The sequence below is a fragment of the Triticum aestivum genome, chromosome 1B, assembly GCF_018294505.1.
Source record: "Triticum aestivum cultivar Chinese Spring chromosome 1B, IWGSC CS RefSeq v2.1, whole genome shotgun sequence".
NCBI lineage: Eukaryota > Viridiplantae > Streptophyta > Magnoliopsida > Poales > Poaceae > Triticum > Triticum aestivum.
Window position 1 is genome coordinate 15,293,255 of NC_057795.1, and position 23,416 is coordinate 15,316,670.

Genomic DNA, 23,416 nt, shown 5'->3' on the forward strand with positions numbered 1-23,416 from the left:
CGGGTCCGCTATCACCAGCGTTTCCGACCCACATGCATCAACCAGGCCCAACCGGAGAGCAACACCGACTTATGACAGGCCTTGGGCCCTCTCCCCCCAAAAGACTAGCCTGTTAGGAGGGGACACCCCCGCCCTTATAAGTCGTGTTATGTCTCCCCCCACAACCGATGTGGGACTAAACCCAACAACAACCATGAATGATAGAGCTGAGGGCTAAACCATAAACATTATGCAAGTTCGACTTTAGATATTGTCCTTTTGTCCTTGGTGCACATGGCAGGTTACCACTTTATTCTTTGGCCATTCACGATTTGGTTCGTTCCTTCAACCTTTTATCTGTCAAAGAACTGTATTCCTCACTTGCTGCTGTAACCAAGCATCACATCTCTCCCCCAACCAATGTTTAAGTCTTGTGTATATATAAGTGACGAGTTCAGGCGTTGAAACGCCTCGCCCTCCCCCGTCCTAGCCATTCATTTCTCCTGCCACCAAAATGTTTGACACTGTTCTTCAAATCCCTGCGTCTTTCTAATAGCGAGAAGCATCCCTTCAGTTTCAACTCTTGTTGGTGTTTTCACTCGTTTTTCTGGTTTCACATCCTGTTTAGGATTACTAGTTTTCTAGTCATCATTACAAAAAGAAAAACAATTTTTTTGGGTCTGTTTCCCTACTGATTCTTGTCTACACAGAAAACAGTATTTGTTCATTGTGATCAATGAAATAAATAACAAAATGTGCATATTAAACTTTTAATACCTTTTCTATTCATCACTATTAAAATAATACAAAAATATCTCGGTGTTTACCTGTTGATGGCTGCCCTTTGACATATACAAAATAGCCTTTGTTTTAGTGACCAATACAAAAAAGAGTAGATTGCATGCTTCAGCTCCACTTTGCCGTTGCTCTTGACATCAAGACAATCCCTTTTCTGGTGATAAATAATAAAAAAATTCCGTTTGTGTTTCACTTCACTGCTGTTCTTTTATCTGGCTTTGTGACTTGGTTGTTGTGTTCTTGTCATATCTAAACTTAATTTCCTTTTCCACTAATCAATAGTAAAAACAAAAATAAAATAAAACAAGAAACATTGGCTTCTCCCTTTGTTGTTTCATGTTTGTAACTTGCTTGCTTTTCTAGTTACCAGATCCACCAAAAAGACCACCCAAGATCATTTACTTCTCCCACCACAGAGATTTTTCAAGTAAATCTTGTTGATCAGATCGATCATCTCTTGACATTCATATTACAGACATATTGTGCTACATTCTACCACAAGGTACTTCTTCGCTGTTATTTCTTTTTGATGTAGTTCTTGGCTATATAACAAAAAATATTGTCAACTACTAGTGTTATCACAGGACCATACAAGGAAGTTAATGTGCAGCTGTCCAGCCAAATCAAAGGGAATTAATACTTATTTGGCAGCCTTCATCTTAACAGTTATTTCTTGGTGATCTAAGATCATGTTTGCGCTATTCACAATCTAAAGCTTCTCGGAAGGCCAGAGCTGAGAGGTAAATACATATTTTGATGCACAGTTGTGGATTATATTTTTCTGCTTCATTTTTCATACAAATATCTTGATGACTTCAGTGTTGCTTGAAAAAAAATGGTGTGCATCTGTCTTCAAAAATATAAAATTTATTTGTACCAGAAAAAATTACCTATGGTTACGATGAAATAAAACCATAATAACATGTAGTCAATCGTTTTGTCATTTGTGCCAGAGAAAACAGTTCAGACCGAGCAAAAATGGTTAACGAGTAAAAGTTTAGTTTTATGGGGCTAAACCGAGCCTAGCCGATCCCTTATCCCCTTTATAGGAGTACAAAATTACTCCACGTGTCGGTGCCCGCTTATATTTACTCGACAAGTGCCAATTATGAAAATCACGCCCCCTACCCCTGGCCGCCTCTCTCCCCCACTCAACTGCATCCACTCCCTCGCAACCGTCCTTGCCTCCATGCTCCACCGCAGTCGCCCCGTGGCACCCGCTGCTCCTCCGCCCACTTCAATTCGGTCGCCGATTGTCCCCTTGCCATCGTATTTCGTCGTAAAACAAACCTTACTGCCACCCGGAGCTCACTGCGCCGCCTCGCGATACGTCTTCCTTCTCTTGCCGCTTGCATCATCTTGCCGGCGCATCTTCGTCTATTGGTCAGCTAGTCTTGGCTGTCACCCAACAACTCGTCGGCGTGCCTCTGCCGATCAAGTGTGATGAGTGCTGGCGGCTGATGCTGTGCTGGGTCTCGAAGACAATAGAACATCCCGAATGGGTTTCTTTTCAGTTGTGAAAATGGACAAAGTGAGTGCATATTTGTGCAGTACTTCTTCAGTTCAACTAAAATTTGTGCTCATTTATAGGTAGAAAGGTTGCAACTTCTTATTTTGGGAAGAAGAATACATTGATATATAGATTATAGAATACACTTTTTCCTTTTGCGGGTGGATATATAGAATACATTGATATATTGATCGCTAGAGTTCTACTAGATTTTGGTGCACTGGTTGCTTGAGATGAGATTGAAGAGTACGCATAGTATCCAAATTTGAAGAGATACGGACAAAACAAGTGTGCAAGCTAGAGAAGAGAACATAGAAGAGCAATAAGGGCATGGAGAAAGTATTGATTGGTGTTGGGCTGCTCTAACTAGCTCTCTCTCTCTCTCTCTCTCTCTCTCTCTCTCTCTCTCTCTCTCTCTCTCTCTCTCTCTCTCTCTCTCTCTCTCTCTCTCTCTCTCTCTCTCTCTCTCTCTCTCTCTCTCTCTCTCTCTCTCTCTCTCTCTCTCTCTCTCTCTCTCTCTCTCTCTCTCTCTCTCTCTCTCGTAGGTCGTAGCTGGAGCAAGAAAGAGCAGAAGACAGCAGAAACTTTTCCGGCACTCGAACGCCTAGCCGCACATACGGCTTAATATTTTCTCTGCATAAGTTGGCTCACACACCACAGCTGCACCTGAGCGATCCGCTCGGCCTCGCGCACAACGCGCAGGACCCAGCCCAACAGACCGAGCGCACACACACACTACACACACATGCACACACACGGCCGTGACCCAGCCCGCGGACCCGACCTGGCGTGCTGACGCTGGTCGCACCGCCGGGGATCCGACCTGTCGCACTGACGCCGGTCGCATCGTGCTCCGTCACGACTTATTTGTCTTAAAAAATAAGGAGTTACGTTGAGTGGTTCGGCTAGGAACCGTTTTCGAGTGAAGCAAATATAAAGAGTTCAAATATAAGGGCCTAAATTTTAAGGAATCGGCTAGAGATGCTATAAGATACATGAACATATGAGATTTAACAGAAAATACACCATCGCTGGTGGACCCCCTCATGCTCCAAGCATAACTCTTTTTCCATCCTCTTCACCCGCTATCCAAACTAATGAAAATACTCTTGCACTTATATCTCTCCTTCTTTCTCATACCACCACAGTTTCAAACTCTTCCTTCCTTGGACCTGCGGTCGAGAAAAAGCCATAGAAGGCGCCATTCTTCTCCTTCCTTCTGTCTGACCCAAATCACTAGCAACTGTGATGAATAGGCAACGACTTGTCAATGACTTCTCACCTCGCGGGATGAATTCCGTGTGCTTTGCCTTTTGCTAGACGTTCCACGAACTGTGTGGCACACAATCTAGCCCAAATAAATTGTGTAAGACTTGGTTTACTATTCCCCTGTTTTTTATTTGTGACTTTTTTTCATGACAAGTATTCATGATGTATTGTGGCAGAGGCTGCCTAGGTAATAATAAGGCCGCAAGTTTTCTCCTTAAAAAAAAGACTTGTCAACCAGGGGAGGATAATTGTTCGTAATAAATTTACATGGCTTGTATAATTCTTGCAGGTTTATTCTGTCCAAACTATACAGTTTGGTATAGTAGTGAACATAAGTTATGGCATCATCCTCATGGAGATATTGGACTGATCATGACCGGAAAAAATGGCGGGATGCCCTCACAGATAAAGATTTTTGGTACGATTTGTAACTTCCTAATTTCCATTCCTTTCTTAATCTATAAAGTGCATTCTTTTATGTGTGGATTTTAGTCACCGGAACAACATTGAACACTTCATATAAATAAAATTATCAAACCATGTATTTTCACATTGTTTGATTACCAAATTCTACAGTTACCTAACATGTTTAAAATTATAGGCCACCACATTTTTGTCCTGTGCAGATCGTAATTATTTTCCCATTAAATATTTCGTGATCGTCCTGTATTCTCACACCAACACATGAAAAGTCCTATTTAAAAAAAATTGTAGCAGTTGTTTATTGTTTTTAAAATGAAGAGCCGACTAGAGTTCAAGAGACACACACAATTATTGAATTATCTTATTAAATAATCATATTGTTTTTTCTTACAACAACATTAAGCCTAATAATTTATATATAACATTTTACCATAATGAACTCCCAACACTTTTACCATAGATTGAGATTCACATGAATCATATCTTGGGGTTTCTTTGCCCATTTTCATGTTCCCAGCAAAAAAGTTCAACATAAATAGTTTGTAATAGCTTAGATCTAACACACTAGTCGTGAGAAAGGCAGAATAAGATCCCATTTGATTCTACAGTGCATTTGCGGCCTGTTGTGGCAAATAGGGCAACCGTTTTCGCTAGTGGATTAGCCCAAACAATGCCAATCATGATTGTTTTCTTTTTATTGTTGCAGTTTGTTTCCGTTCTTTCTTTGCCATCTTGCTTCATTGCCACTGCGAAGTGAACTTACCGGTTTGATTTTGCATTTCTTCTCCGTTAGCGAACAACATCCTTGCTCTCTCTTATCCTCTATGTACACCCTCCTACATGTGCTAACCCTAGCCATTGCCACCCCTTGCCGATCTTGCAGTGTTGCGGTTTCGTCGCAACCCCTCCGAAGTAACCATGAACCTCACGAGATTAGAGTGGCCAACCTTCTGTATCTACCCATTTGTAGAAGAAATTTGAGTGTCAAGTCAAAATCGGCGTCAACCGGCCGCGGGGGCCTTTCTCCTGCACCCCGCAAGACTGTATGCGACTTTCGAGGGGTCCCAATAGAATGACAATAGTGCATACCTACCCCCCAATGCTCCCGTGGCGACTATACTGCTGCTCAAGCCATGGCCAAGCTTCTATTTTTGACCTCCTTCATTAATGAAAAATAGGTTGTACGTTCTGGTGGAACCGATCTGTGACGAAGAGGGTAACAATATCATGTTTAAGTTAACGTGGTTCATTGCCTAAATTAACCGCGATGATAGTAATTGGCAATTACTACCTCCTTCCAAAATAATTGAAGTTCTAGCTTTGATCTAAGTTAAACTTTGTTAAGTTTGACCAAGTTTATATAAAAATATGCATATAACACCAAATTTTCTTCCTTTGTTAAGTCTCGGAAGGCCCCTTCCTTCGATCCCTTGGACGTCGACGCGCCCTTCTCTGAGTCAGAAATCAGGGAGGCTGTGAAGCGGATGCCAGCTCGGAAGGCCCCGAGGCCGGATGGGTCACCTCGGAATTCCTATGCGCATGATGGAGCATTGTGAAGAGTGGCATACGTGAGGCCCTTGGCCAGCTTTACCAGATGAATGGCTGGCACTTCCCTAAGCTTAATGAAGCTCTCATCATCGTGCTCCCCAAGTGACCCGATGCTTCGACCCTAGCAGACTAGCGGCGCATAAGCCTGATCCACATCATTGCGAAACTCTTCGCAAAAATCTTGTCCTTGCGCTTGGCGTCATGCCTTGACGTCTCGTATCGTCCAACCAAAGCGCTTTCATTGCCGGTCATGGGTGCATGACAATTTCATGCTCGTGTAGCAAACTGCTCAGGAGTTCCACAGCAGCAAGACACCACGCATTCTCCTAAAAGTCGACACCACGCACGCTTTTGACTCTATGTCCCGGCTCTTCCTCCTCAAGACAATGCGGCACTTCGGTTTTGGCCAACGATGGCACTCTTGGTCTCAATCTTCATGTCCACATCCTCCACTCAAGTGCTCATCAATGACAACGTTGGCCCTCCCCTCGATCATACTTGTGGTTTGCAACAGGGTGACCCCCACTAGACCATGCTTTTCTTCCTCGCCATCAAAACTCTGAATTCCCTGGTGCAGCATGCTGTCCGGTGCGGTATGCTGCACAGGCTCATGTGAGGCATGTCGCCTCCAGCTTCTCCCTATTCGCTGATGACGTAGTCATCTTCTGCCATCCCTCGGAGTCCGGTCTCAGAGCGGTGCATGCGATCCTGTTGAGCTTTGGAGTGGCCTTGGGCATGGCCACTAACTCTAGGAAGTGCTCTGCCACCCCTATTTGTTTACCTCAGGTGGGCGAGCACGCTGCCAGCATGATGTCCTTCCCTTTGGCCCCATACCCGATCACCTAGCTTGGTATTCAACTTTCGGTGCGGAAGGTTTCGGTGTCGGCATTGATGCCACTTGTCGAGTGGTTGGCAAAACGCCTTGGGACATGGCAAGCTTCACCGTTGTCCTGTGGGGAGCGTCTCACCCTCATGCAACGTGTTTTGTCTGCCATGCCCGTCGACATCCTGTTCGCCATGGCCCTCTTGCCGTCTATTCTTAAACTGGTGACTGCATCATCAGGGACTTTCTGTGGCATAAGCATCGCAAGGCCAGGGCTTGCAACTGACTTGTTAGTTGGGCGAAGATTTGTCGGCAGCTTGAGCATGGAGGCTTGTGCGTGCATGACCTCCAACGCATGGGGATTGCTCTTTGTGTTTGTTGACTGTGGGTGTGTGCGACCAATCCATCCCGGCCATGGCACCACCTCACCCTACCGGCATACAATGACACTCAGGACATCTTCAGGGCCCCCACCTCCTGAACTATGGGCGACGGTAAAACTTGCAAATTCTAGCTCGACCACTGGCTAGATGGTCGTTCCATTAGTGAGGTAGCTCCCTCCATCTTCACCATGGTGTCATGTCGAGGACGCTATCATCCCCTAGTGTGCGATGGACTTCACTTGCGCTCATGGATCTAGGATATCCGTGGTACTCTCGGCATGGTGGCTACGGTCGATTATGTCGCTCTCTGTCAATGCCTCCGCTGGGTCAACATCTCATGCACTCTGGACTGCATCCGCTGGCGCTGGACACAGAGCGGTATCTACTTTGCACATTCTTGCTACCTCGCCATATTCCATGGATCAATCCCCGACCAACATTGGGTGCTGACTTGGAAAGGTTGGGCTCCCACGGGTGTGAGGTTTTCTTATGGCCGGCGCGGCTAGACAGATGCTGGCCGGCCGAGCACCTAGCCAACCTTGGGCTACCCCACCCTGTGTGATGTGTCCTATGTGATCAAGAAGGTGAAACCATCCACAATCTATTGGCGGGCTGCATTTTCTCCAGGCAAGTTTGGTACCAAGTGTTTTCTTGGTGCCCGTTTCACCATCGTGCCGCCGGACAAGAGCACCCCTCTCTTTGATTGGTGGGCCACGACGGTGGCATCCTGTCCTACTAGCCTGCGCAAGGGCCTCGCTTCCATTGTCCCGCTCTGCACCTGGATGATTTGAAAGCACCAGAACGCTTGCATCTTTGACGCGAAGCAGCCATCCATCTCTGATCTTGTGGCCTCCATGCAGGACGAAGCGCACGCATGGGCCAATGCCGGGGCCAAAAGGATTGCGTTTGATCTTTGATGTTCATTAAGTTTATAGACTAGGGGCTGAGCATCCCTTTCTGCTTCCTTGGTTTGCCTCCACACCTTGATGTGTACGTGGCGTTGCAAGCTCAACTATGCTCTCTGCCTCCTTCTATCAATGCATTGATACGTTCCCTTCGTATTCGAGAAAAACTACACAAAATTTGGTTCATTTGATTCGTTATAAAATATAGTTTTATATCATATATATTTGATATTGTAGATCTTAGCAGATTTTTCTATAGATTTATCGAACTTAAAATAGTACGTATAACTTAGGACAATCATATAATTTCAATTATTTTGGAACAAAGAGAGTATTCCGTGTTTGTTTCATTTTTTAGGGATTCTGTGTGTGTTTCGGGCATTAAGAGATCACTATCTAGCGACACTGGGCTCGTTTTTCTAGTGAAAAGCTAAGCTTTATTGATCATAGTCCACATGAAGTGGTACAAAAAAGTATCATGGGGATGGATCAAGCAAAGATGTCGCTCCTAATCAAGAGTGTTTGAAAACTTAGCTAACCTATCTGCATCAGTGCTTGATGCGCGACCTTCAAAAGTAAACTTGCAATTAATGAAACCAGCTCGCTGCTTTATCTCGCAATTGACACAACCATAAGTACTACTAGTTCCTCGCTCAATGTCGTTCACCACCCGCTTGTAGTCTGAGGCGATTAGAAAGAATCATGAACTCATCAACTCTTCTGCAAGAGCCAATGCTTCCATGCATGCCGTCGCCTTGAACGTAGCTACATCAATGATCCCCCAGGCTCGTGCTTTATATATAAAGCGGGGCGAAAGCCTTTTTCGGTAATGATCCCCCAGGCAACAAGGGAGGAGCTGCTCAAATATCGTCGAACATCATCTCGGCACACTGTGGATGCACTATGGGAATCAGGCAAGTACAGACGGCAAAGATAGAAATACAGACGGCAGAGATACTTTGTTGTCAGCTGTTCATCAGGCTGACGACAACAATTTTGCCATCACGTTTTTGTATTTTCCGTCAGCGGAACAAGCCAGACGGCAAAGAAAAGTAGACTAACAGAGCAGACGCCCTAACGGACGGCATCAGTTGTTTGCCATCAGCGCAAACTAAAACAGACAACAAAGAAACGAAGCTTTGCTGTCATTCGACCCAACCACCAGACGGCAAAAAGTTCTTTTTTTTATTAAAAAAACATACGCGAGACGGTCTACGGCTCTACGCGGTACGACAGACGTTTGTTAGCAACGATTCCCGAACGTGTCCATCGGCCAGCGTGTCTTGGATTCGCCCGACCGGCCGTACCGCTGTTTGCCTGCGCCGCTGCTAGAGTCGTACTACTGTTTGCCCACGCCACTGCTGGAGTCTCTGTTCGCTCGCTCGTGCAGGAGGGAGAGAGGGGGCACCAGACGGGGAAGGTAAATAGGGTTGGCCGCTCTGCTCTGCCCGCCGCCACCCTCGTCGGAGGACCTACTCGCTCACGCATGCCGCTGTCGAAGGGAGGAGGTGCGGAGGGAGAGAAGGAGGAGGCTACCGGAGGGAGGAGGTGCGGAGGGAGAGAAAGAGGCCCTACCCGACACCGCCGCCATGGACGCCGTCCTGCCTTGCCCAGCCTGCCGCCGCCATGCATGACGCTGCCCTTCCCTGCCTGCCGGTCGCCCGCCCTGCCACGCCCGCCCGCCTTGGCCTGCCCGCCTGCCACCCGCCCTGCCATGTCCTGCGCGCCGCTGCCGCCCAGCTCGCCCACGCCGGTGCGTGGGTGTGGATGCGTGGGTGTTTGTGTGCGTGGGTGGGGCGTGGGTATGTGCACCTCGTGGGTGGCGCTCGGGGCTGTGTGGGTCATGGCGGTGGGTGTGTGCCAAGTCATTGATCCGTGGAATCGATCCATGGCATGTGTTTCTTCTTTGTCGTCTGCCAAAAAAGAACATAGACGACAAACCTAGATCTTTGCCGTCAATGGACCAGAAAGCAGATGGCAAACCCAGTGTCTCGTCTAGCTACCGTCAACCTGTCATGTGTCCACACTTTGCCGCCAGCCTCCATAAAACAGATGGCAAAGAAACCTCCTTTGCCGCCAGCCCTCCACAAAACATACATCAAACTTGTCTTTGCTGTCTGTTATTCTTTTCCGTCAGTTTTTGCATTTTTGCCGAGAGTGGCTCTTTGCGGTCAGCAGATGATGACAAAATAAGCCTTTGTCGTCTGCCACGACAGAATGCTGACGGCGAAGTCTCTCCCTGACGGCAAATTATCATATTCCTGTAGTGATGCTGCTCCTTTGATCCTAGACTTTGGCACACTTGCATCTCCACGGATTTTTGCAAACCCCGAGGTGGCGCCCTCGGACTTGCCACTATTCTTCTAATCTCAGTTGGCACCGTTTTCTTCATTTTTGTTGTCATCTCCAGTTCTACTATAAACCTTTTAATGAACTTGTGTGTAGCCGAGGGGCTTTGATAAACCTCTTTGTGTATCACTTTTCTCCGTTCCCACCATATGGCCCATAAGGTGACTGACAACTAAGCCTCATGTAATAATGAATCAATCATCACAAACAGCCACTGCTTGGCACTTGGTTGAGTTGTCTCACATAAGTGCTCCGCCAACTCACCATTAACAAGTGCCCAAACACACCTTGCCTTATTGCACTCAAGCAACGAGTGTCTCCAGGAGTCAGACGCGCCACAAAGAGCAAAAGTGTTGGTGGTGGACATTTTCCTATGAGCCGGTGCGTCCTCAGCTGGCAATGAGTGCCTCACTAGTCTCCAAAATGCGTGCCTCACTAGTCTCCGAAGGAACATACGTATTTTGTCTGGTACTGGTGTTTTGCATAATAGCTTCCACGAGGCCACATTGGATGAACCAGTAGAACCATCGATCCAAGCTTCCCGCTTGTACTGCAGCGATCATCATCTTGTACGCTGATCTCACAGTGTAGCAGCGACTTTTCTCAATCCTAGCCGCCGCCCCTCGAGTCTCCTCCTCCTCTCCCCCTCCTCGCCGCCGTCCATAGCGCCGCCGGGCGAAGCCTGGCCGGCTGGACGGCGGCGGGGCTTCTCCCCATCCTCTCTGTCCTGGCTGGCGCGGGACAGCGGGATCCAGAGGAACGCCGGGCGAACGTCGGGTACGGCGGCGCGGCGGACGGGTCTCCCATCTGCGTCGTGCGCGGCGCGGCGGCGGTGACCTGTGTGTCGTGAGGTGGTGGCTGCGTTGGCCTGACCGGTGGTCGTGGGTGCCGCCGGATTCCGTCGGCCGCCGCGGGGTGGTGATGATCATCGCTGGCCACGTCGGATCGTTGGATTCGGCGTCTGGAGATCTACAAGGAGTTCTTCTCGATCCTCCTTTCTGGTGGGTTGAGCCCCATGGCTCTTTCATCTTCGCGGGTCTCGGATCGCAGCTTGCCGGATCCGGAGTACACGGAGGTTTGGTGGCATAGGAAGGGGACCAGAGGAAACTTTGGTCGGCGTGTTCGGCCCGGCATCGGCGACGTCACTTGACGTCGTTAACCTTCCTGGAGGCGAAGCCGAGGTCCCCCCCTCCCATCCACCGCCGAACCCCTCCTGGACGAAAGTCCAAAATTCAGTCTGGATTGGGCGGCGGCGGCGTCCTGCGCGTCGTATCCTCCATGGAGGCGCCGCCTTGGGAGGAACTGCTGTTCGGGGGAGAGATGTTGTGGATGGTGGGCTCCGAGTAGCTCCAGCAGTGGCGATGGAGTGGAGGTTGCCAGGTGGTGCGGCGTTGTATCTACCGCGTCATTGACGACGAGTGGTGTGGCGGCATGGTGCAGCTGCATATCGACGATGAATGAGGCTGGATGGACGAGCGCAGGGTGGTCGAGCTGTCTGGCGCCATGGTGGCGTCGACGGCAGGCCTGGCAAGGTCTGTGCGTCAGTACCTGCTCTGGAGATGGATCAGTGGAAGAAGGCGGCGGCAGCCTCGGTGAGTGCGCCGGACCGGCGTGTGACCCAGTCTCGGTATGTGGCTAGGATGGGACATCCGGCATTAGATGTTAGGATTTGGTGCGATGTCTGTTTGGTATTAGGCTCGGACATTCGGCACCACTGCATCAAGGGGTAGGAGTAGCGACAGATGTTGCCTAGATGGTGGCTTGAGGCTTACTGATGTACTACTTTATAAGGTCTTTTGTGCTTAATAATTAATATAGTGGCCGTATGCATCGTCCAGATGCAGAGGCCGGGGGTGCTTCCTCCTTTTCTAAAAAAAACAGCGACTTTTCTTAAAGTGCCATGCCCAACTATCTTCTACCTCACTTGTACAGATTGGGATATTAACAATAGATGGAATATCAATTGGTAAACACACCTCCGATAGTTGCTCCATGTCCCATCTTGCGGCTGCATGGTCAATAAGAACAGTGACAAGAAAAGGTGGATAGGTTACCCGACATCCATAGGGGCGCAACATGACGTCTCTTGGGATACAATTGTCTGACCATATATGAGTTCAAGCTTCGTTACCAATTCTCCATATTGATCCCTGGTTGAGTACATCACGTCTTTCTACTACTCTTCAAATCTGGCTTGGATGATTACCCAATTCCGTATTCAAAATCGAGCACGAAGGGAAATATAGTACCTTTAAAATTCTTGTACCGAGTGATTATGGGCTTTGTAAAATTGAGCCACGCCAGTTTAGCTAGGAGAGCCAAATTAAAAAGTTCAAAGTCTTTGTAATCCCAAGCCACTCATATATTTTGGTTATGTCATAGTGTCCCATGTGACCCAACTGGATTTGTGGACCCAAAGACGGGCACCGCAAATCCAATTAGGTCTCAAAGTTAGACTCAAAATTAGTGTTTTTAGCACAAATTCGTAGAATTGTGGTTACTGCATCCCTAGCCTTCAAAATCGATGTTTTTTTTGCAATTTACTCCGTTAAATCGCGGCAATAGTGGATCGTCACCTATGGTGATGATTGACAATCGTGGCAAGCATTTGGGTGGGGACACGACACTAATCAAGACAAGGAGTCGTACGAGCATCGCCAGATCATGCTGATGACCTTGTTCACAAAGGCTCAAAAGAAGGGGATGTTGGTGAAGACAACGTTATCGCTGACCATGCCTACTGAGCAAATCCAACGGGTAGAAAGAAGAACCAACCCACCCATCATCCATGAAGACTTGTAGGCATAAAAGTCTCCCAAGCTGCACGGACCCAGCGTCATTGAGAGATGGGATTGGAGGCGAGTACTTATATTTCAGAGCATCTCTTGCAGACCCCGTGTATTGCGGACTCGTAAAATGCGTTTACTGTTTGCGGAAAACACGTTTTAAGGATTAGTTTTAGCCGCGGCCGAACAGACCACTCAAACTTAAACTGTAAAATCGAATATTCGCTTATATTCTTTTCTCACGTCTTCTTCTTCCTCTAGCCCGTGTCCATGGTCAGCTAACTTGCTCCCGCGAAACCGACGGGCAACACACGAAACGGCCAAATACGAAGCCGTCGGTGACCAAATACGAAGCGCATGAAGCGGCCAATCCAGGAGCTAGCTAGCTCCTCCGTCGTCGGGGTAGCCAGAGCTAGGCCGGCGGCCGGGGGACCGGGGCGGCGCGAACGACAGACGCAGACGGGCTGTCGGCATCCGGGGCGGCGCGAACAACGCACGCGGAAGTTTTCATGGCAGTTGGGCTCCCGCCAACTGCTTTCTCTCGCTATAGGCACCGTAGACGAGGACGCGAAAACTATGTTTTTGCGGATCGGGAGGAATTTTTTACCGCACCCCTTAAAAATATTTAAGGGTCTGTCTGGGCTACTTTTTCCGCCCGAAATTGAAAAACTAGTGATTATTTTATAGTTCGGTGGGATATACGGGTCGGCTAGTGATGCTCTTAACATGGCCCATCCTGTCTTAATTTTAATCCCTTCATGTGTAGGGCGTTTTATCGAAATCAGATAATTCGATTTTGTCAGACCCAAGGGCATAAACTCCACTGCAAGTACTGCTACCTCTGCTATATGTCACTGCACATCGGCTAAAATGCTCTGTACACCCGAACGGAGGGAGTATCTTTCTTATATGAGCGGAGCTCGGGAATTGCCCCTTGGTTCCTGAGTGTATATACAAAAATTATGGGAAAAATAATTAAAATAAGTCAAAAAAGTTCCAAAGTTTTTGAATAAACTTGAATTTCTTTTGCACAACTATATAAATTTTTCGTGAATAAAAACACAGTGCTGACTTCAGGGCAAAAAAATACAAAAAATATTGCTCTACACAAGTCACTATTCAAACTATTTTGACCAAATTGTTTTTACCCAAAAGTCAACAGAGTTTTTCTTTTGTGGGATTTTTTACGAGTAGAATGGAAGGTTAACTTTATTTCATGTTTTTCCTGAAAAAAAGTTTATTTTATATTTTTAGAATTTTTTTGACTTGTTGTTTAATTGCTATCTTTTTCATGTAGGGTGTATATACATCCATAGACCAAACGTCTGCTCCCAGCAGAGCTCTTCCTTTATTGCTTGCTAGTTTCTACTTCTGTGGACCAATAGGCGTTGTGTTTTGTACAAGGCACTATTTTTCTCCATAAAGAAAAATATGTCCTCCAAATGTCACCCCCAATAAGACTATGACTTCATAGTCGTACAATTCAAGAAAATGGAATATAGCTCATGTATTGCTTAATGTATGCTGACATGCTTTCATATCAGTTTACACAATATGGCTATGTTTGGCAGCTTGTTTTTTTTTGGAGTTTTAGAAAAATACTCTGGGCTTTTTAGAAACCACGGTAATATTTTTTTTGATGTGTTTGACATCAACAAATACAACAGTTTTATAAACCTTAGTTATAATACGACAGTTTTGACATCAATGTCTCTATTGTATTAGATATTATCTGTTAGTCGCAACTATTCTCATTAAATTTCTTAAGCTTTGCCTAATTTTATAGGCATGTGTAGCATTAGGTTCTAGAGATAATATAAAATGATAATAACAAATTCTATAAATTATTTTATTGTAGACGACGTTGTGCTAAGAAAAACTGCGTCTCATGAACAGTTGTATATATACCCTAGAAAAAACAGTTGTAGATCTCAGTCTTGTGATAATCTGCCTTCGTTGCAGTACTTGTAGTTAGTCAACCGTCTTTTTAAATATAATTTCTATTAATAAAGTCTGAGATTACATAACCGTGCTTTGGTCCTTTGATTATGTAAGTAGCATGTAACTAATTTGCTCATGTGGGCAGGCTGTATGGATACGAAGGCACGGTGGAATATTATAACTCCTTAGTCATTCTTGCCATATCCCCCGCGGGTAAAGGCTTGACCTGGAACGTAGGTGTGGGGCCCAAGGCATCATTTACACAGGCCATAACGAACCACATCTTTTCTGTGAGAAACTGTATGTATGGTGGGTATAAACACATGATAAAAGTGGATCTGAATCCGACACCCACATCCGATGAAGCCCTAGGAGGTGGCATCACGAGCATCAAGTACAAGATTGCTGTCGCTGCGGCAAAGGAGCTCGGGCTCCTCGACCAAGAATACAACAGGCTCGAAGAAAGGAATGAAGAGCTACTGTACTACTCCTATGGCGACTTTGACCAGGATACCTCTCGAGAATTGGAAAGTTATGTGAAGAACAAAATTGTTCCTCGGATCATCAAGCAGTTGTCAACAGAGAAGTATTTTCTAATGGTCGAGAACCTCCAGTTGCCCATTGAGCTTGGTAGTTTCACATTGGATGTTGGGCTTCCACCGCCCACTTGGGCAGATTCTTGTTGGTTCATCTCAACCACTTCTCATGATGCCTACAACGAGAGCAAGTCAAAAGATGATATACTTATCTCCATTAACGAAGATGACTTTGTAATGGTACTTATCATATACTCAATGCTTCATTCAGCCTATGACATACTCAACAAGACTCATCAAGAACATGAGGATTGGTTTGACATTGCCCTCAATTGCTTCCACTATGCCATAACAGTATTTGCGCAATATTCACCGTGGATTTTTACCTCGGATGAGCTCATTCACCACTGGACCGCCCTAGGTATCCTGCCTGGTTTCACCATCAAGGAAGAAGAAGAAATTGGGACCTACATAAGCAAGTGTGCCTATATGGAGCAAGTTGGGACGGTCATCCTTGAAGTTTTTGAGAAATACTCTTTGTTGCAGCTACCATTTTCTCATGCAAATGAAGCTTATGAAGCCACCAGTACCAGCGCACAGTTCTTAGCATACCATGGCCTCGTTGCAAAAGGCATCACAGTTGATGAACTCTTGGAAAACAAGAAGAAATGGATTTCATTCGTTGGTGACCATGGATGGCATGTAAGCCTGGAATGGTTGAACCCAGAGGAAACAAAGGGGACACATGCACTTATTCTAAGAGGCTGCCATACATCGCCCATTCTTTCCAAGCTGGACAATTTCTTGTCCGAACTTCCGTTTCTTCGTGTTCTTGATCTCTCATATACTCCAACAAAAACACTCCCTTCTTCCATCGGTTGCCTACTGAACCTTCGGCTACTTGCACTTAGAGGCTGCCATGATCTCAAAAGCCTTTCCAGTTCATCCGCAACAAGTGCCACAGACTCACCAACAAATATAAGCTCATCATCACCATTGTCCACTCTATACCAACTTGAAATTCTTGATATGAATGGAGCTCCTTTTTCTCATCTGACACAAGATATGGCCAGCCAAATGAGCAATTTGATATACCTTGACATGTCCTATTCATTAATCACTACTTTTCCTCCCAATTTTTTCAAGGATGTGTCTAATCTCGAAGAGCTTATTCTTGTCAGCTGCTCCAACCTTGTGGAGCTACCTCCTTCCATGGCTCTGTTATCCACCTTAACAACCCTTGAGATTAGTGGGAGTCAAATAAAATACTTCCCACAAAAGATGTTTGAAGAAATGTTGAAGCTACATTCGATCAAGCTCATTGACAACAAGGAATTGATTTCACTTACAGGACCAATATCGAGTGACCAAGGAATCAAATTGGAAGGGCAAACTAACCTTGTATCCTTCGTTTTGATAGGCGCATCTCACATAAGGTGCTTGTCTTTACGTGGATGTAGAAAACTTGAGTCTATTGAGATCAAGGATCTTGGAGCTTTGGAGGAAATTGATTTGCCTTGTACAGCTATCATGGAGTTTCCTGTAGATATCATTAATTCCACCCAGCTTAGGCGATTGCTCCTGCAGGGTGTTCCTTCTCTGAGGAGATTTCCGTGGCATAAGCTAGAGCGACTCCCAGATGTGTTTTACTTGGATCAGTGCACAGAAGGAGATGGTAATTACTCTGATGAAATTTGCCAAGTGTGTGTTAGTGACCCCAGTTTCTTCCTTAGCTTTCGTGATTCTGTCGTGGACTTAGTGGAAGATGGATGGTTTTTTCAATCATTCTATGTTAGAGTCGCACCATGCAATTCACATAGCAGACAACAACAAGATGAAGAAGACATGCTAGATAGCAAGTTGCAGCTGTTTGTGCAGAATCAATCGACATATGTTGATGCATATAGCAGTTGCTATGCAGAGGAAATCAGAATTGAGTCGCCAGTTACAGTCCCGTTTCACCGAACCGAGCGCCATGTAGAGATCACAGGGATGAAAGACCCAACTATTGGTTTATGTGATCTTCTGAATGTCACCACATCAATATCAGTGACATGTGATACTTCTATGGAATATTTTTCTGACTTGAGCGGTCATGGTGAGTCAGGCTGGACGGAGCGAGCGGGCTTCTCGGCCCGCTCGTGGCCCGTTCGGTCCTGGCCCGCTGAAGAATTTGTTCGGTCCGGTTACTAAATTTCAGCCCGAAATTTTCTCGGTCCGGTCCGGTCTTTGCCCGGTCCGCCCGAGCGGACCGAAGGTGCAGGCCATTCTTCTTCGTCATGGCCACCGGCGATGCCCTGGCCGTGTCCCACCACGCTGTTCATCGGAATCAAGTACTCAATCAGTCAATTGATACAGGGACAGGGGCAAAAGGTAGAAGAAGACCCAGATCAGGTGCTGCCTTTTTTTCCTTGTATTCAGTCAAACAGAGAATAGAAAGAACAAGAGAGCCGGCGTTCGATCCGATAATCGCGGCGCCATTCATGACTTGCCCCTCGCTGGCGTTTCCTTTTACTAGCGATAATAATGCGCCCATGGCATGCTGCCGTTGGGTTGTTTTCTACCGTTTCCCTTTCCTTTTATTCAACGGAGTAGATACAGAAAGAACGAGAAATATGGGTTCAGATCTGATTCTCATCCCACGACTAATGAAATTGACGCGTCATCTGCGTCCACTACGAGCACGAATAGGACACAGCTCCACGTCAATCTTGATCCACTAATCACGGAAGGCTAGCCCACAAAAACTTATGGGCTCATGCACGTGTTACCATATTTGCATGCGGCTAAAAAATCTCTAAGGCAAAACAACAAAAAGGGCTGGTCGTGGGCTTCTGCCTCCCGGAAGATCGAGTTGCTGCTGCCTCCGGTATGTCGTTCGTGGCCGCGACGGCTCGCTCCCGTGCCTCACCGCGTCCATGGTCGCCGCGAAGAAGCTCACGACCACCTCCTCCTCGTCCTGCAGCCGCCGCCATGGTTACCACATCTCCACTTGCCAGTCCTCTCGGTCCGGCCCGAGCTTTCCCGCTGTCGGTCCGGGCCCAGAAATCAGGACCGCCAGGCTGCTCGGTCCGGTCCGGTCCGGACCGCCGGCGGCCGGTCCAAACGGCGGCTCGGTCAGGGACCGGACCGGCCCGGACCGTGTCCACCCTGAATGGTGAGCTAGAAGAATGTGAGCTTCGTTGGTGCCATAATATGAAAGGAGTTTTCAGATTTTGGACTTCTGCGGAAAATCTGCGGAATATGCATATCTATAACATGAAAAGTCTTGTTAGCTTCTGCTCGCAACATGAGGCGGACTTCAAATTACTAGCACACCTGCACTTGGAGGACTGCCCAAGATTAGAGTACATGGTGACACACGCAACAACACTACCATGTCTCAAGATACTTGCCATCTTGTTTTGCTACAATATGAAGACAATTTTCACCAGCAATGATATGAAAGATGATACTTATCAACTCCCAAGCCTACAAAAGATACGTCTCCAGGAGTTGCCATTGCTCCAAAACTTCCACAGTAATGATGTCACCATTACAGCGCCGGTGTGGAAGGAGCTCCAGCTCCGGGGGTGCTGGAGTCTTCGACGCCTCCCGCGCCTACAAGGTCAACCAAAGATGGTGAAGGTGAACGGTGAGAGGAGCTGGTGGGGAAAGCTCCAGTGGGGTTCACTGTTGCACCGTGACAACTACGAGCCCAAGCTTCCTCCGAAGTTGGCCTCCTTCAACAAGCGTGCTGAGATGAGCAGCTACCTCAGATGAATCAACCCTGTCTCCATCAACACATCAATCCATCAGTTGGTATGTGATTTCACTCTGTATATTTATCCTCTGTTCATCAACCATGCATTCACCACAGAATACCTTTCTAAACACTACCTTGTTAACAGTGTTATACCATACATCAACCACTCTGGTTCGCAAGATGATACTTATCAGCTCCAAAAGATACGTCTCCAGGAGTTGCCATTGTTCCAGCATTTCCACTACAACGACATCACCATCACAACGCCTGTATTGAAGGAGCTCCACGTCCGATTCCTCCCACGCCTACCTTAAGTGTTCCGCCATACACCACGGAGAACTTTTCTCAACAGTACCTTATTAACAGTATTCCACCATACATCCATACAGTAATGTGAACTACCCGTGTGTCCGTCGCCCCCCTTGTCCATGCAGTCTCCATCCATAACATACATGCCACCTACATAAATACCCGTTCCTCCGTATACACCTGCATGCCATCTATATGACTTTAGAGGGTTTTTTTTTCAAATAAAACTTCAATTTCCCTGGATATTGTCGATTGCCACTTTGTCTCCCGTGGAATCAGGTTTATTTTCGTTGTTCCAACACACTATATTTGTGTGTCCACTATTCTACTATGTTGGTGATGTATGTTAACCTATGTAATACTGGTGTTTGGCATGAGATATTTGTTAAATTATCAAGTGTAGCTTGTGACTTTAAGTGGCATGTGTGTTTATTTGATTAAGGTGTTGTGTTTGACAACAAGTGAGCCGTACTCCTACCAGCATTGCTGGTTTTATTTGTGAAGATCCATTTCACTATATGATGCAAGTTTTGTGTGTACTTTGCTCTGCCTTTCTACTCTCTTTAAAATGAACAGGACACTCAGAAGAAAACCATTGGAGAGATATGAGATTTATACTATAAAACAGAGAGGCGCTGAGATGTATAAAGAACAGAGAAGTTTTCTTCAGGTTAAGGCTTCGAAGCAGCTTGCAAAATGGGTTAAAAAATTGTATTACTTGCTTACCAGGACAACCATTTATCCCGAGCATTTTATACACCTGTAAGTTGAATACGGTTGTATAAAATTACACTGTTTCCAAGCAGATCCTTAAATTGATATCAAGACACTCTAGGCGGCTCGATCCGCTTGCATGCATATTCATGTGTATGCACCATGTCAACTGCAATATGGCAAAAATCACATCATTGAGCAACAAAATCATATTTTTTTCAGTCAAAAGGATGTGACTGAACGATAGATTTCAGTCAAAATCGTATTCTAGATGATGGGGTCAGATTGCTATAAGGTAAAAGAAAAGGAGGCAAGAGTGGTTGAGGTGCTTTCTACAGTTACCCAGGATTCATGGTTCTTAAGAACGGATGCAATTGTCGTATTATTCAGTCGACTGAGCTTTGCATCTGCTACTGTATACATATATAGATATTCAGTCAGATATGATATAACATTCAAGCAAGGCATGGCCAACTTGTAACTTCGCCAGGTGTTGCAATTGCAGTCAGTTCTTTAGTAGTAGTATCTGATTTATCCTAGGCTCTGCTTTTCAGCCCTTTCTGCACTGTAAAGAACACATGGGCCTCCAGAACAGTCTTTTTTGTATACTTATTTATCTGAGTGGAAAACAGTTTGAAATTTTGAATCATCTTTTGTTCATATTTGTCAAATTCAAATGTGAAGAGAAGAGATGAAGTTTACAGTCGTAAAGGTCCAGAAATTGGAGTGGAAATAGAAAAGCTTCTGGAGCGAGCGTTCTGTTTGGAGGGTGCTATCTGCACCCTATCCCGACAGTCATGCAAAATCTGCAGAACGTAACACATGCGACTTATGTATTATGATTTGAGTGAAAAACTGAAAATGGCCAGCTTCTTCGTAATCTCAGTTAGAGCTACATGCTATGCATTGTGTTTTTATGAAAGACTACCATTTCCTAAGATTGGTGCATCAGCCACTCAAACCCGAATGGTGAATGCCGAAGCAGCCATGTACGGATCCATCTGTGAATCTGCACATCCACTAGACAAGATGCTTGCTACTTTTCTTGCATTAATGCTGAACTTACTCCGTTCTAGCAGCCGGTCAATCATTCTGTTGATCACGCCCTTTTCCTTTTGCCTTGCTTTGATTTGCTTTTATTGGTTGAAGAAGGAGGATATGATCATCAGACAGCTGCTTGTAATCCTTCTTCCACCAAGTCTAATAATTTCCAGGCATAGAAGGCTGAAAAGAAAAAGAGAAAGAAGATTGGTGCTACCTTTATCCTTCTGACATCCTTTAACTTTAGTGAACCGGCTCAACTACAGAGAGAAAATATACCGGTTAACTCATTTCCGAGGCTAAGCTTACGCCCTAAATTTTTTTACACTAGTAGAAAAAAGACCTAATGTGAGACACATTAGTCCCGGTTCGATTTTGGCCCGGTATTAATGGTACCATTAGTGCTGGTTCGAACGGCTATGCATTAATGCCGGTTCGTTATGAACCTTTAGTATCGGTTCGTGCCACGAACCGGTACTAAAGGGGTGATGGCAGGCTGGCGTCAGGCCGGGACCCCACGATCACCTTTAGTACCGGTTCGTGGCACAAACCGGTACTAAAGGTTCCTTTAGTACCGGTTCGTGCCACGAACCGGGACTAAAGGGGTTTGACCTATAGTCCCGGTGTGGAAACACAAACCGGGCCTATAGGGATATTTTCAAACTCTACCCCCACCCCCCACCCCCCCTATCGCCATTTCAGTTTTGGAAAAGAGTAAATAAAATGATAAAAAATTTCAAAAAATAAAATTCTTCGAGAAGTAGTTATATTACTACATCTACTAGTTAAGAAAATTAAAAAACTTAAATTTGGACATGTTTTGCAAAAAGTGTAGGGAAAATGTAAAACGGCTATAACTTTTGCATACGATGTCGGAAAAAAACATATAATATATCAAAAAATTCAGCACGAAAATCCGCATCCGATTTTGACCGCGTACGTCCTGTTTGCAATTTTTTAGAATCCTCAAATTCCAAAAGGAAAAAAAGATATGCTCAAATTTCAATTTTTTTATTTTGGTTAAATCTGGTCAAACTATTGTCAAACTACTTATTCAAGAAGTATTAATGTTGCAACATAATTATTCAAGAATATTAGTGTTACTAAACAATTATTTCAATTTTTTGAATTTTGGTCAAATCTGGTCAAACTATGGTCAAACTTATTCAAAAAATATTAGTGTTACTAATTGTTTTTTAGAATAATAGTTCCAAGCTCAAACGATCAAACGTGTGACCTAATGCTCAAGCTAAACTACTGATGGTTAATAGGATTGACAGCTTACATTTGTCAGGAAAACAACAAGTGCAGACTTGGAAAGTAGGGGGAATAGAACTCCGAAGTTAAGCGTGCTCAGGCTAGGGGAGTGAGAGGATGGGTGATTGGCCGGGAAGTTAGACGATTTGGAATGAGTGATCCACACTTGAGCAGTTAAGATGGGTGATTAGAGACTAAATCATCAAATAATTCAGAAAATTGAAAATCGAAAAAAATCAAATATTTTTTTACAAATTTAAAAAAAATTCAAAAAAAATACCTTTATTACCGGTTGGTAACATCAACCGGTACTAAAGGTCCCTCATACCACGGCGCAAGCTCACGCCACGTGGTGGGCCTTGACTGGCGGTTCGTGCCGAACCGGTACTAAAGGGGGGGGGGGGGGGGGGGGCTTTAGTGCCGGTTGCAGAACCGGCACTAAAGGCCCTTATGAACCGGTTTTAAATCTCCGTTTTCTACTAGTGTTATGTTTGTGCGCGTACCACAGTCGATCCAGTTTCTTTTCACCTTACATTCAAACTCTGTCCCAGAAGTCCCAGTTCTGTTTTCTTCTTATGATTTTATTGTCTGCACGTCATCCGCTGCACCGCAGTGTGCGCATCCAGCTCTCTATGTACTTGACGGCATGTTGTTTAAAATTGTAGTCCATGAATAAAACTTTGTTATTGGCAAGCCTTGTTCTTTTGCATGTCAAATTTCCAGGCTAACTAACCAATCGAGATGTGACTAGATTGGTAAGCATATGAATGAGTGCAACAATGGCATGCAAAATGTCAATCTGGAACCCAGTTTGAACATCTATACGGAAGGCATGAGCATCCTAGCTGAACCTAAATATGTGTAAGAGCATCTCCAGCCGTTGGCCCCCCAGGACGCATAAGAATCGCCCTCTGGGGGCGAGCCGGCGATACATTCGGCGCTGGGGGCGGTTTTGCGTCCAGTCGTCGCCCCCAGCTCGCCCCCAAGTGCCGATGTTGGCCCGCTTTTCAGCCCCATTTCGGCGAATAAAAGCCCATATGGGCGAGAATAGGCCCATATTCGGCGTGGTTCGCAGTGGCTCGGCGTTCAATTATCAACAT

The 23,416-nt window shown here is 45.7% G+C and overlaps 1 protein-coding gene across 1 annotated transcript; it reads left to right on the top strand.

Moving 5' to 3' along the window:
* Nucleotides 1–481: 481 nt before the first annotated feature.
* LOC123084691 (uncharacterized) lies at nucleotides 482–19,012 on the top strand. The gene is made up of 5 exons (XM_044506179.1): nucleotides 482–1,279; nucleotides 1,351–1,517; nucleotides 3,846–3,974; nucleotides 14,860–17,357; nucleotides 18,417–19,012. Exons 3-5 carry the CDS (start codon nucleotides 3,895–3,897, stop codon nucleotides 19,010–19,012), a joined length of 3,174 nt encoding a protein of 1,057 aa, XP_044362114.1. The 5' UTR covers nucleotides 482–1,279; nucleotides 1,351–1,517; nucleotides 3,846–3,894.
* Nucleotides 19,013–23,416: the final 4,404 nt, after the last annotated feature.